At 45.9% G+C, this 11,940-nt stretch overlaps 1 protein-coding gene across 1 annotated transcript in view; it reads right to left on the bottom strand.

Annotated features, from left to right (window-relative positions):
- Nucleotides 1-6,127: 6,127 nt before the first annotated feature.
- The window catches only part of Fbxo36 (F-box protein 36), a 65,771-nt gene continuing 59,958 nt past the window's right edge, over nt 6,128-11,940 (bottom strand). The window contains exon 4 of the mRNA XM_021175000.2: nt 6,128-6,599. Within this exon, the coding sequence (XP_021030659.1) occupies nt 6,411-6,599 (189 nt within the window). The 3' untranslated portion in view covers nt 6,128-6,410. The remainder of the gene's footprint in view (nt 6,600-11,940) is intronic.

The following is an 11,940-nucleotide window of genomic DNA, read 5'->3' as shown; positions in this document are numbered from 1 at the left end:
TGGTCCACACCCACCCGTAACTCCAGTTCCAGGGGATCAGGCACCCTCTTCTGGTCTATGTGGCACGCATACATACACTCAGACAAAACACCCATACACTTAAAATTTAAAAAGAAAACTTTTTTAAAAAAGGAATACATATTAGTACAATTTTGAAAAACAGTTTATATTTTTATGAAAGATTCTGTAGCTAAGAAGTACAATTTCTAACTCTTGTAAGAAGTGAAACTGGCCATCCTTTCTAACTCAGTAACCGTGTCATGGAAGATGATTGTCAGCCATAAACTGAACTCAGCACACATCCTTCCCATGTGGTCTGAGTCTTAGGAGTGTTTCTTAGTGCACTTCACAAGCAAATTAAGGGCTATGATTCAGACACTTTAGTTTATACCATTATCTTGGATTCAAACATCTCTTTTTAGAGCCTGTTATGGTGGCACACACCTCGTTCATCCCTGAACTTGGATAACAGGTGGATCTCTAAATTAAAGGCCAGCCTGGCCTACAGAACAAATTCAAGGACAGCCATGGTTTTACAAGTTATCAAAAAAACAAAACCAAACCAAAAACAAACAAAAAACAAAAATCCATATCTTTAGAGTTTCTCTTGCCCAGTGAAGTACAAAGTTAAGGTTAAGTCACTTATAAACTATGTGGCTTATTCCAAGCAAGAGTCGAACTGTGAGCGCCAGGAGGTGGCCCAATGAGTAAAGGTGTTCTTGCTCTTAAAGAAGACCTGAATTTGGTTCCCAGCATCCATATGGGGCAGCTCACAACTATCTATAACTCCAGTTTCAGGGAATCTGCCACCTTCCTCTGGACAACACCCCCTATACTGACAGACACACACACACAAGACACAGACACACACACACACACACACACACACAGAGAGACACACACACAATTCCTTTTAAGAGTCAAGCTGTGGGGCTGGAGAGATGGCTCAGCTGTTAAGAGCACTGACTGTTCTTCCAGAGGTCCTGAGTTCAATTCCCAGCAACCTCATGGTGGCTCACAACCATCTGTAATGGGGCCTGATGCCCTCTTCTGGTGTGTCTGAAGACAGCTACACTGTACTCATTATACATATAAAATAAATAAAATCTTTAAAAAAATAAAAAAGTCAAGCTGTGAGGTCACAGATGGATTGCCTTATAGCTGACCATGTACTTCGCACTGGAGCAATGGTGCCACACAGCCCAGCACTGGCATCTCTTGCCGTGCAGAGTATTGACTTGTCTGTCTTGGACTTGTCTCTTTGTAGATTTCATACATAAAGAAGTCTTTTCTTTTTTTTTTTTTTTTTTTTTTTTTTTTTTTTTTCGAGACAGGGTTTCTCTGGATAGCCCTGGCTGGCCTGAAACTCACTTTGTAGACAAGGCTGGCCTCGAACCCAGAAATCCACCTGCCTCTGCATCCCAAGTGCTGGGATTAAAGGCGTGCGCCACCACCGCCCACCTACATAAAGAAGTCTTATCTGGGACATCATAAAAACACACACTCTCCCTTTGCCAGGATCTCTATTTTTCTACAGCTAAAACATTTTCAGATTACAGAATGGACCTCCCAGGATCGTCTTAAAATTTCTGACTGCCTTACTTGTTTATACATACCTTTAAATGACTTAAATATCTACCTGCTGGTTTGGAGGCATAGCTCAGCAATAAGAGCATTTGCCTAATGTGTGCATCCCCACACCATAAAGCAAGAAACTTATACTCGCAATTTGTTCATTAAACGAATTTGCCAGTGTCTTGGGCCAAATTTACCTAAAATGAATCCTCCTGTTCTCAATTATCTTTGGTAATTAAAGGTAGGAATGCTGGGAACTGGATTTGCAGAATGCTCCCAAGGTCTAACTTGCAGTTAGAATGTGAGCAGAGCTTCCCAGATGTACCAGGTAATTAAATGAACAGTTTCCTTCTGCCTCATCTCCATGGTCCCCTACCCTTAAGGACTATTGGAAAGGTTGCTCCATGAAACTGCCCGGATAACACCAATAGGAAGCAAGCTGGCTAATTGAAAAGGAGTCCCAAAGGTCCCACTAATGCACACACTTGATATTACCTCCAATGACTTGTGCATTGCCTGGAAGTTAGCTAGGTAATAATTTTGTGTAGGCTATATTTCATTTGGCCTAGCACAAAGACATGTTTGGGTTTTGTTTTGTTTTGGGACAGGGTCTCACTATGTTGACCAGGCTGACCTTGAAATCACAGGACTTGCCTTCCTCTGCCTCCCTGCCTCTGTCTCCACCCCTGGCCAAAGACCTGCTTAGTATCACTATACCTGTAGCACAACTTGATGTTTTAACAGAGGTAATATCAGCCAGACATGGTGGTGCATACTTTTTTAATCCCAGCACTCAGGAGGCAGAGGCAGGCAGATCTCTGTGAGTTCGAGGCCAGCCTGCTCCACATAGTGAATTCCAGGTCAGTCAGAGCCTCATATTATTTATTTAATAATTTTATTATTAAATAGATAATAAAAGATGAGCTTTAAAGCTGAAGCAGTGATGTTCATTTTCATCTTAAATGCACACAGTTAGGAATGGTTAAACAACATGTTATGTATTTTGAAAACTACATTACTCCCTTAACTTTCGTTGTCTACAATATCAGTTAACAAGAGGCAGTGATAAATATGCTGAATGGTGCTATGAGGGATGCTTGTATTGCTGGCTAGGCATCAGCTATCCGAACCTCCCACCCACTGATCCAGCTGGGATGGCATTAGGTTAGGTTCTTTCTAACCTTTCTATTTGTGGACTTAACTGTACTTGAGGGTACAGTGGCTCCTACTGAATCGGAGGTCCTGGAAGGGCTGAAGCAAGACCTGCTTGCACAGCATGGTTCCTGTTCCAACCTGAAGTATTCTGAAGATACTCTCAAGGGTTAACTATGTAGTTGTATCATGCTTTACAGTTTGCCATTTGCAAACCTGTGTTTTTTATTTACCTGCAACTAAATAAATGTTGTCCTCTTTAAAGGTGGTCAGTGAGGTTGTTTTACATAAAACTAATCTCTCTCTCTCTCTCACACACACACACACACACACACACACACTTATAAGAGTGCTGGGATCACATGTAGGCCCCAATTGTTTTATACAGAACAGCTACTGTATACAGCTACTCTCAGTGACTACAGAATGCCTAGTGAGGGCTGGTGAGATGGCTCAGTGGGTAAGAGCACCAACTGCTCTTCCAAAGGTCCAGAGTTCAAATCCCAGAAACCACATGGTGGCTCACAACCATCTGTAATGAGATCTGACTCCCTCTTCTGGTGTGCCTGAAGACAGAATGCCTAGTGAACTATTCTCAATGTATTTAAGAACAAAACATTTCCATCAGTTTTAAATATTTGTCTTCAGATATGTTCCTTTCATTTATATGTTGTTTGATTGTCTGAGACAGTCTCATTATGTAGCCCTAGAATGGCCTTGAACTCCAGATCCCCCTGCCTCTGCCTCCCAAGTCCTGAGCCTGTGCCACCATGTCTGGCCTACTGTATTAACTTCCATACTGCCTTCTGGTCAGGTACAATCTTTGACAGAGCCCGAGTTGATCTGGCCTTCTGTGGACATGGACCAGGCTGATACAAAAATTCCCTGCAGGCCACATAGTAATGGTGCAATCCTTAATCCTAGCACAAGGGAGACAGAGGCAGGAGCACCTTTGTGAGCTCAAGGCCAGTCTGGTAAACAGAGTGAGTTCCAGGACAGCCAGAGCTACACAGAGAAACCATATCTTGAAGAGAAAAAAAAAAAGAAGAAGAATATCCTTGCAAGCCTAGGTAGGCTTCTATTACAGCCACCAAGGCAAATGTGACACAAAGCTGAGGGAATTTTCCTTGTAACCTGTTCAAATGGAAACTATAACCAACAATATACAACATGGAAAGACTTTTGAAATGATACTGAGGGTTGGAGAGATGGCTCAGCCATTAAGGGCTCTGGCTGCTCCTCTAGAGGACCTGGGTATAATTTGGAACACCCAAATGGTGGCTCACAATGTTACACCTTGTCCTTTGTGCGCCATGGGATCCAGGAGAGGTGAAGGAGGCAGAGTCACAAACTCAGGAAGCAGACTCCAGAGATCAACATCGAGGTGTAGATCTACTGTATTGCTCAGCAGCAAACATTTTTATACCAATGGGGACCAACGGGGAAGCGACTGGAGCTCTGGAGTAGGCAACCATCCCACTGGCACTGTGGGGAGGTGTGAGGCTGCCAGCACCTGAGGGGACTTCCATAAAGACCGGGGAAGCAGCCATTGTCTGTTCCGGCCCATTCGGAGGTTCCACTAGGGTGCTAGAATCTGCTATTTTGTGTCTGCTATTTTGTGTTTTTTTGTTTTTTGGGTTTTGTTTTTTTTTTTTTTTTGGTTTTGGTGTTTTCCAGACAGGGTTTCTCTGTATAGCCCTGGCTGTCCTGGAACTCACTTTGTAGACCAGGCTGGCCTCAAACTTAGAAATCCACCTGCCTCTGCCTCCTGAGTGCTGGGATTAAAGGAGTGCGCCACCACGCCCGGCTAAGAAAGTCTTTATTATTCCCACCACAGAAGCAGAATCGCAGAGGCGGGGTTTATGGGCGTAAAACCTGCAATCATCTGAGCCAAGTTAGTTACAATTTTTACCGTCAGGGCTCAGTTATTAGGGACTTTCCCCAGTGTTCCATCATTGTCAACGGAGACTCAAAGGAAGTGTTTTTGCCCAACCAATCAAATCCATTCGTTCTTCCTGTTGTTAGGAGCAAGCATTATGTTTTGGGTAACTATTTTTGCTTAGAGATGAGGTCGATGACAGGTATCTTTGGGGGAACTATTGTTACCTAGAGAGGGAGTTAGTTGGTCAGCTTAGGTAAAATGGAATCTGAAGTCAGAGTAACAATACCCAAGACAAGTTCCTTCTATCTGCTCCCCACAACAACAGTCTGTAACTCCAGTTCTAGGTGATCAGACGGCTTCTTCTGGCCTCTGTGGACACCAGACATGCAAGTGATGTACAGGCGTACGTACAGGCAAGACACACATACACATACTATGAAAACGAATCTTTATAAAAACAAAGATCCTGAACTACCAGTTCAGAATTTTTTCTGGCTGCTTGTCAAATGAAGGATGCGGTCTACAGGCAATGGATTTTCAATTCTCTCTTGGATCTTAGGGGAACTGAGTAACAACAGTACCACCGAGCCATCACTCTGACCTTCCCACCTCTATTTTATTATTATTATTTTAGTTTTTTCTAGACAGTATTGTTCTGAGTAACTCTGGCTATCCTGGAACTCTCTGTAGACCAGGCTGACCTTGAACTCAGAGATCACCTGCATCTGTCTCCTGGGATTAAAGGTATGTGCCGCCACCACCTGACCTCCTGCCACTTTATAAACACAAGTTCTCCTGTACCTCTGGCGGGTCTCCAACTTGCTATGTGGCAGAAGCCTGGACCATGCTAACTAACTACATGTGAACTATCTACACTGGTTACCCACAGCCTCTGCTCTTAAAATCCATGCTGCAAGGTGCTAGCTGTCTGCATTTCCTTCAGAAAGCAGTGTTCCTCCTCTGCTAAGAACTGACAGTTTGTTGAGCAGTGGTACCCTCCTCTAAGTAAGGGTTGCCCGAAGTCTGACTTGGCTTCCCCAACCGCACTCTCGTCAGAGGGTGTTTGTGTGGTACATGACACCATGGGCCCACAAGGACAGTGACTGAATACAAAGTACTGGATGAAGTGAGGGTGAAGCTGTGCTCCCCTGGAGTGCCTCCTGTGGCACCTGTACCTCCAAATGTTGGGTGGAGATTCTCAGCCACCTACTCCACAGAGGGATGCAGGTAATACTCTAGGGGGAAAAATTCAAAAGTTGAGTTGCCATTTTGAACGCCTAGATAGAATAGATATTTAACAAAACCCAGCAATACATTGTGGGGGCTATGACTTCATGGAGAGTGTGCTTACTTGGCACACAGATCATTACTTTATGAATTGGGCATGGTGTCGGATAAATAAACAGGCGGCTGTAATCCCGGCAGTGGAGAGGTGGAGGCAAGAAGGTCAGAAGTTCAAAGTCATCCTCAGAATGCAGCTTGGGATCCTTGTGTGATTACAAACCAGAACACAAGCCTGCTGATAGCTCTTTATTGTTAGTTCATATACAATAAGTGCCTCTTTCCTGGGGGCGGGGGAGGGAATCAGGGAGATAGTAGTCTAAGAGACTTCCTGGCTCAAAGCCCTTAGTACTTGGGCCACGGGTTGGGCAATAGGAGGGGGTTGCTGGAGCAAGGCACTAGGTGGATTTGCATGTGTGTGCGATGCCTGGAATCAGCAGAACCTGTTGTTGTTGAGAGAGTGAGCTTTGGGCCTGGAGATTCGGACCACCGTGGCTCCGCTGCTGGAAACGGCCGTCCCCTAAGCAAGCTCCTCCGCCTGCTTTTTCTGTCTTTGCTCCTTCTTGCGGATCTGCCTCTGGAGCTGGATGTTGTTGGTGAGGAACATCTGCCTCCAGCCCATGTTTTTCGCCAGGGCCCGCATGTCAGGGGTGATGGTGTCACAGGTAGACTGGACTATCTGCTCCCACAGCAAGTCACTCTTGCACAACTGCAGGTGGAAAGAGCCAGAGGGGGTGGTTAAGACACACCGTCACTATCAAACACACGCCTGCTGTTCTGGAGCCAACTTGGGATGTCAGGGGCCATGAAGGTTTGGCCTCAAGAAACTGCTCCTGTCAGGGAAGAGGCAGATACAGCAGTATCTACAGAGGGGTCAGTGGGACAAAGCAAGTCCTGCACTCCGTTAAGGTGTGAAACCTGGGGCTGATGGGATGGCTCAGCCGTTAAGAGCCATCCGGCTGCTCTTCCAGATGACCTGGGTTCAATTCCCAGCACCCACATGGCAGCTCACAACTGTCGGTAACTCCAGTTTCAGGGGATCCGACACCCTCACACAGACCTACATGCAGGCAAACACCAGTGCACATAATATCAAAAAAACCAGACGTGTAACCCAGGGCTCAGTTGGCAAAGTGTTAGTGCTTGTCTGGCATGCAAGAGGCCCCTGCACCACATTAACTAGATATGGAGGAGCTCAGGAGAAGGCAGGAGGATGAGAAATCCAAGTGTGGCCTCTGGTGAGCTTGAGCGAAGCACTGAGTGCTCTCCTTCCTGACATGACTCAGGGCCAGCAGGACCAGCCTGTGAAGGATCTGAGCTGGCTGCCAGCGCCATTGCTGTGCTGTTAGGGTATGGGTGAGCCCAGTGCTTTTCAGCAGTCCAAGGTCATCCTCAGCCACACAGAGAATTGAGACCAACCCGAACTCCATGAGGCTGGGTCCCTAAAATGTCATGGACCATAGCTGTTTTAAGGTCCTATCTACATAAACAGCAACGGAACAGCCATCACAAATCACACGATGTAAGTTAAGCAGTAATACTGAGTCCTGTGTTTCATCCCTTAAACATTTGTGGAGGGTTTTGTTGTTGTTGCTGTTTTTTAAAAAAGATCTCACAATGTAGCCCTAGCCTAGAACTTGCTATTAGACCAAGCTGACTTTGAACTCACAGAAATCTGCCTGCCTCTACTCCTAAATGCTGGGATTAAAGCCGTGCACCACCATCCTGGCTTTTATTTTTTTAAGGCAGAGCTTTGCTGTGTATCCCAGGCTCAGCAACCCTACCTCAGCCCCAGGAGCACAGGCAGAGATGTACAAAGTTTACACTCGGCTCCAAAACACACTTTCTTTTCTTTTTTTTCTTTTTCCGAGACAGGGTTTCTCTGTGTAGCCCTGGCTATACTGGAACTTACTCTGTAGACCAGGCTGGCCTCAAACTCAGAAATCCGCCTGCCTCTGCCTCCCAAGTGCTGGGATCAAAGGCATGCGCCACCACGCCCAGCTCTTTAGATTTATTTTATGGTCATATTGTTGTGCCTATATGTTTATATGTGTACACCACACGAATGCCTAGTGCTGTTGGAGGGTGGAAGCCAGTGACTCCTTCCTTGAGAACTGAGATGCTTGTAAGCCACCATGTGGGCGCTGGAAACTGAGCCTGGGTTCTCTAAGGGTTTTTAATTGATGTAGCATCTCTCCAGCTCCCAAGAGGAATCTTACTAGAAAACGCAAAGCCAAATAAAACAAACAAATAAACAAAAAGCCAGATGCTTTTAATTCTAGCACTCAGGAGGCAGAGGCAGGAGGATCTGAGTTTGAGGCCTTCCATGTCTCAAAACACACACCTAAACCTTTTCTTTGAAAGTTAAACTCTAATGTAGATGGCTATCCTGTTGCTGACATAATACACTTAAGAGTGTCTTGTCTTGTGTAACTGAGACTATGTGTGAAAATAATGAACGATAGTTCCCACTAGAGTAACTTCATCATGAGTCATCATACTTTAGACTGAAAACACTTATTTTTGTCTACAAAATCTTCCCTATTGAACATCCCAAACTTTGGGCTTCAATTGCCAGGAGGCAAGAGCTAATCGCCCCCTGGTGGTAGTGTACGAAGTTGACATAGGAATTCTAAAAGGGATTGAAGGAATTCAAGCGAAAGCCTGTCCTTTTAAGAACTGGAGCTCAGGCCCACGCCTTTAATCCCAGCACTTGGGAGGCAGAGGCAGGCAGATTTCTGAGTTTGAGGCCAGCCTGGTCTACAAATTGAGTTCCAGGGCAGCCAGGGCTATACAGAGAAACCCTGTCTCGGGGGAAATAAAATAGCCCAGCTTGCTTGCTGAAAAAGCCTAAGGGCCTGACTTTGATCCCTGAAGTCTGGTAAGAAAGTAAAAAACAAAAAAAACAACCAAAAAAAAAAAAAAAAAGAACTGGAGCTCAGAGAAGACAGGGAAGAGTGTCTGCCAGCTGCCTAAGGCCTACAATGGGGAGGAGCTAGAATAAACCCCAGTTCTCCGACTGCGTGCTTGTTTAAATGTGCACCATTGCTGTGCAAGTGTTTCACTATTCCATGAGACATTTTCCTGTTGCAGCCCAAGATGCCAGGGTCTGAACCCAGAACCTCACAGGTGCTAAGCACAAACTCTACTACTGAGCTCCATCCGCAGCTGAGAGACTTATCAGAACAGTATCAAGTGGATCTTGGTTATCTAATTAAAGATAGCCACAACATACTGGACTGGGCTTGCCCTTAATTCCAGCACTTGGGAAACAGAAAGAAGAAGGTGGATCTCTGTGAGTTCAAGCCCATTTTGGTCTACATGGTGAGTTCCAGGTCAACCAGGAATACATAATGAGACCCCGTTTCAAGATGACTACTACAGTAAAATATCACACACACACATATTCTAGGTCCCCCTCAGCACCCCTAACCCAGCCACATAGGGAAGACCTGACAGCTGTGTGTTCACCTGCACTCTAGGTGCATTATCTTCTTATCCAGAGTTGGGGATCCCCTTCAAGGGGAGTTTGTGGACACAAGGAAAGTAACTGTCCTCGTGGGCTGGCAAGATAGCTCAGCTTGCTTGCTGAAAAAGCCCAAGGGCCTGACTTTGATCCCTGAAGTCTATGGTAAGAAGGTAAAAACCAACTCTGGTAAGATGTCCTCTGACTTTTATATCCATGCTGTAGAATGCCCACTCACATATGTATCACACATACACTTTAAAAATACTTTAAAATCTACCCCCTCGGCTAAAAATGTGACAGTGGAGAGTGTCTTCTTTTGTTTCGGTGGTGTTTGGTTTGTTGGTTGTGACAGGGTCTCACTATGTAGCACTGGCTATCCTGGAACTCACAGAGATCCTCCTGCCTCTGCCGCCTAGGTATGAGACACCACACTTGGCTGCTGTTTTGTTTCTGGGGCAGGTCTCATGTACAAGCAAGCTTAGAGACTTCAGTTATTTCTGAGTCACAAGGAACATGGCCACAGTCACATCCCAGCCTAGATGTCTGGACCTCTCTTCTTTGGGTCATTTCTGGTGCATTTGGAGGGGAAAGGAGAGCAGGTACCCAGGAAGGTGGCCATGTGGCTGCATATCTTGGTGAACTTCCTTCAGTTCAGGGCTGGTCCTCCCTTTGACAGGTAGAGAGCTCTGCCCTTCTGACATACAAACTACCTGCAGAGTTGCTCTCTTGCCAGTCGAGCTCTTGGGATGCTTCTTGGTTTGTTTATACAAACAACAACAACAACAACAACAAAAAAAAACAGCCATGGGGCCCACCAGGTCCTCACTTGCTTGCTGTGATTGAAGGTATACACCAGCAATGCCTTAGGTATGTGCTACTTGTGAACTTGGGAAGGGTTCCCTGGAGCTCAGAAGAGGGTATTGATATCCTGGAGCTGGGCTTACAAGTTACAGTGATCTACCTGACACAGATGCTGGAAACCAAACTCTAGTCTTCTAGAAAAGCAGCAAGCCGTCTTCATCACTGAGCAATCTCCATATCCTTAGAGAAGCCCTACACTAGGTCGGTCAAGGTAGATACACAAACTTAATTGATAGGGGTCTCTGGTTTGATAGGGATAAAAATCAAGGGAGGGCATGCTACTATACGTGCCACAAGGGTGTCTCACTGTGTAGCTCTGACTAGCCTGGAGCTCACTGTGTAGACTAGTCTGATCTCCAGCTCATGGGATCCTCTTGCCTCAGCCTCTCAAAGGCTGGAATGACAGGTGTGAGCCACCACACCCAGTATCAACGTGCACAGCTTAGTAAATATGAAGTCCTGGGTTCAACCCCTAGTGAACATGCGTGCACATGCATGGGGCAGTGGAGAGGGGGTCCTTTAAGTGGGGGTGGAGAGGGTGGTCCTTAAAAAACTGAGGGCTCTAGAATAGCTCAGCAGGTGAAGGTGTTTACTCCCAAGCCTGACAACTTGAGCTTGATTCCCCAGAACCCACCAAGTAGAAGTAAAGAATCAGTTCCCATAGGTTGTCCACTGACCGAAACACTGTCATGGCACACAAGTGAGTGTGAACACACACACACAGATAAAAAAATTAATAATGCAATTTTTAAAAATTTAAATTTACAGATGGTCATGCACATCTTTAATCCTGGCACTTGGAAGAAAGATACAGGATCTTTCTGTGATGTTGAGGTTAGCTTGTCTACATAGCAAGTATCAGGCCAGCCAAATTTACAAAGACCATGTCTCAAACAAACAAACAAAAAAAAGTTGAGGCTGTGGCTCCGGTGGTGGACTACTTACCCAGTATGTATTAGGCCCCAGGTTCAATCCCCATCACTGCCTAAACTGGTTATGGTGGCACACTGCTAAAATCCCAGGGCTTCTGAGGATGAGGAATTCAAGGTCCTCCATGGTTACATAGTGAGTTTGTAAAAGGGCTGCGATGGCAAAGTAGGTACCGAAAGGCACTTGCCCTGCAAGCGCGTCAACCCCAGATTAATGTGGCCCAGAGCCCACATGGAGACGGAAGGCACGAACTGATTCCACGATGCTACCTTCCATCTCCTTTACATGTCATAGCGCGTGTAACCATACATGCACACACCAACCACTGAGCACAGCCTGACCTTAGATCCCTGAGATGTTACACAATGCAGGTTCAAGGTCATACGTGCATTATCAGCAGAACAGAGAGAGCGAGAGAAGCAGAGGGGACCTGAGAACTTGAAGGGAAGCGCATACCCAGTGGAGGGGCAGACATCACCAGAGGCTGCCTGGTCCTGCGGAGGCAGAGGCAGACAGATTTCTGAGTTTGAGGCCAGCCTGGTCTACAGAGTGAGTTCCAGGACAGCCAAGGCAACACAGAGAAACCCTGTCTTGAAAAACCAAAAAATAGGGCTGGTGAGATGGCTCAGTGGGTAAGAGCACCCGACTGCTCTTCCGAAGGTCCAGAGTTCAGATCCCAGCAACCACATGGTGGCTCACAACCATCCGCAACGAGATCTGCCGCCCTCTTCTGGAGTGTCTGAAGACAGCTACAGTGTACTTACATATAATAAATAAATAAATAAATAAA

This window comes from Mus caroli, chromosome 1 (assembly GCF_900094665.2).
Source record: "Mus caroli chromosome 1, CAROLI_EIJ_v1.1, whole genome shotgun sequence".
In the NCBI taxonomy this organism is placed as follows: Eukaryota; Metazoa; Chordata; class Mammalia; order Rodentia; family Muridae; genus Mus; species Mus caroli.
Note: the sequence above shows the minus strand (reverse complement) of the source record. Positions and strands in the feature narration are given on the sequence as shown.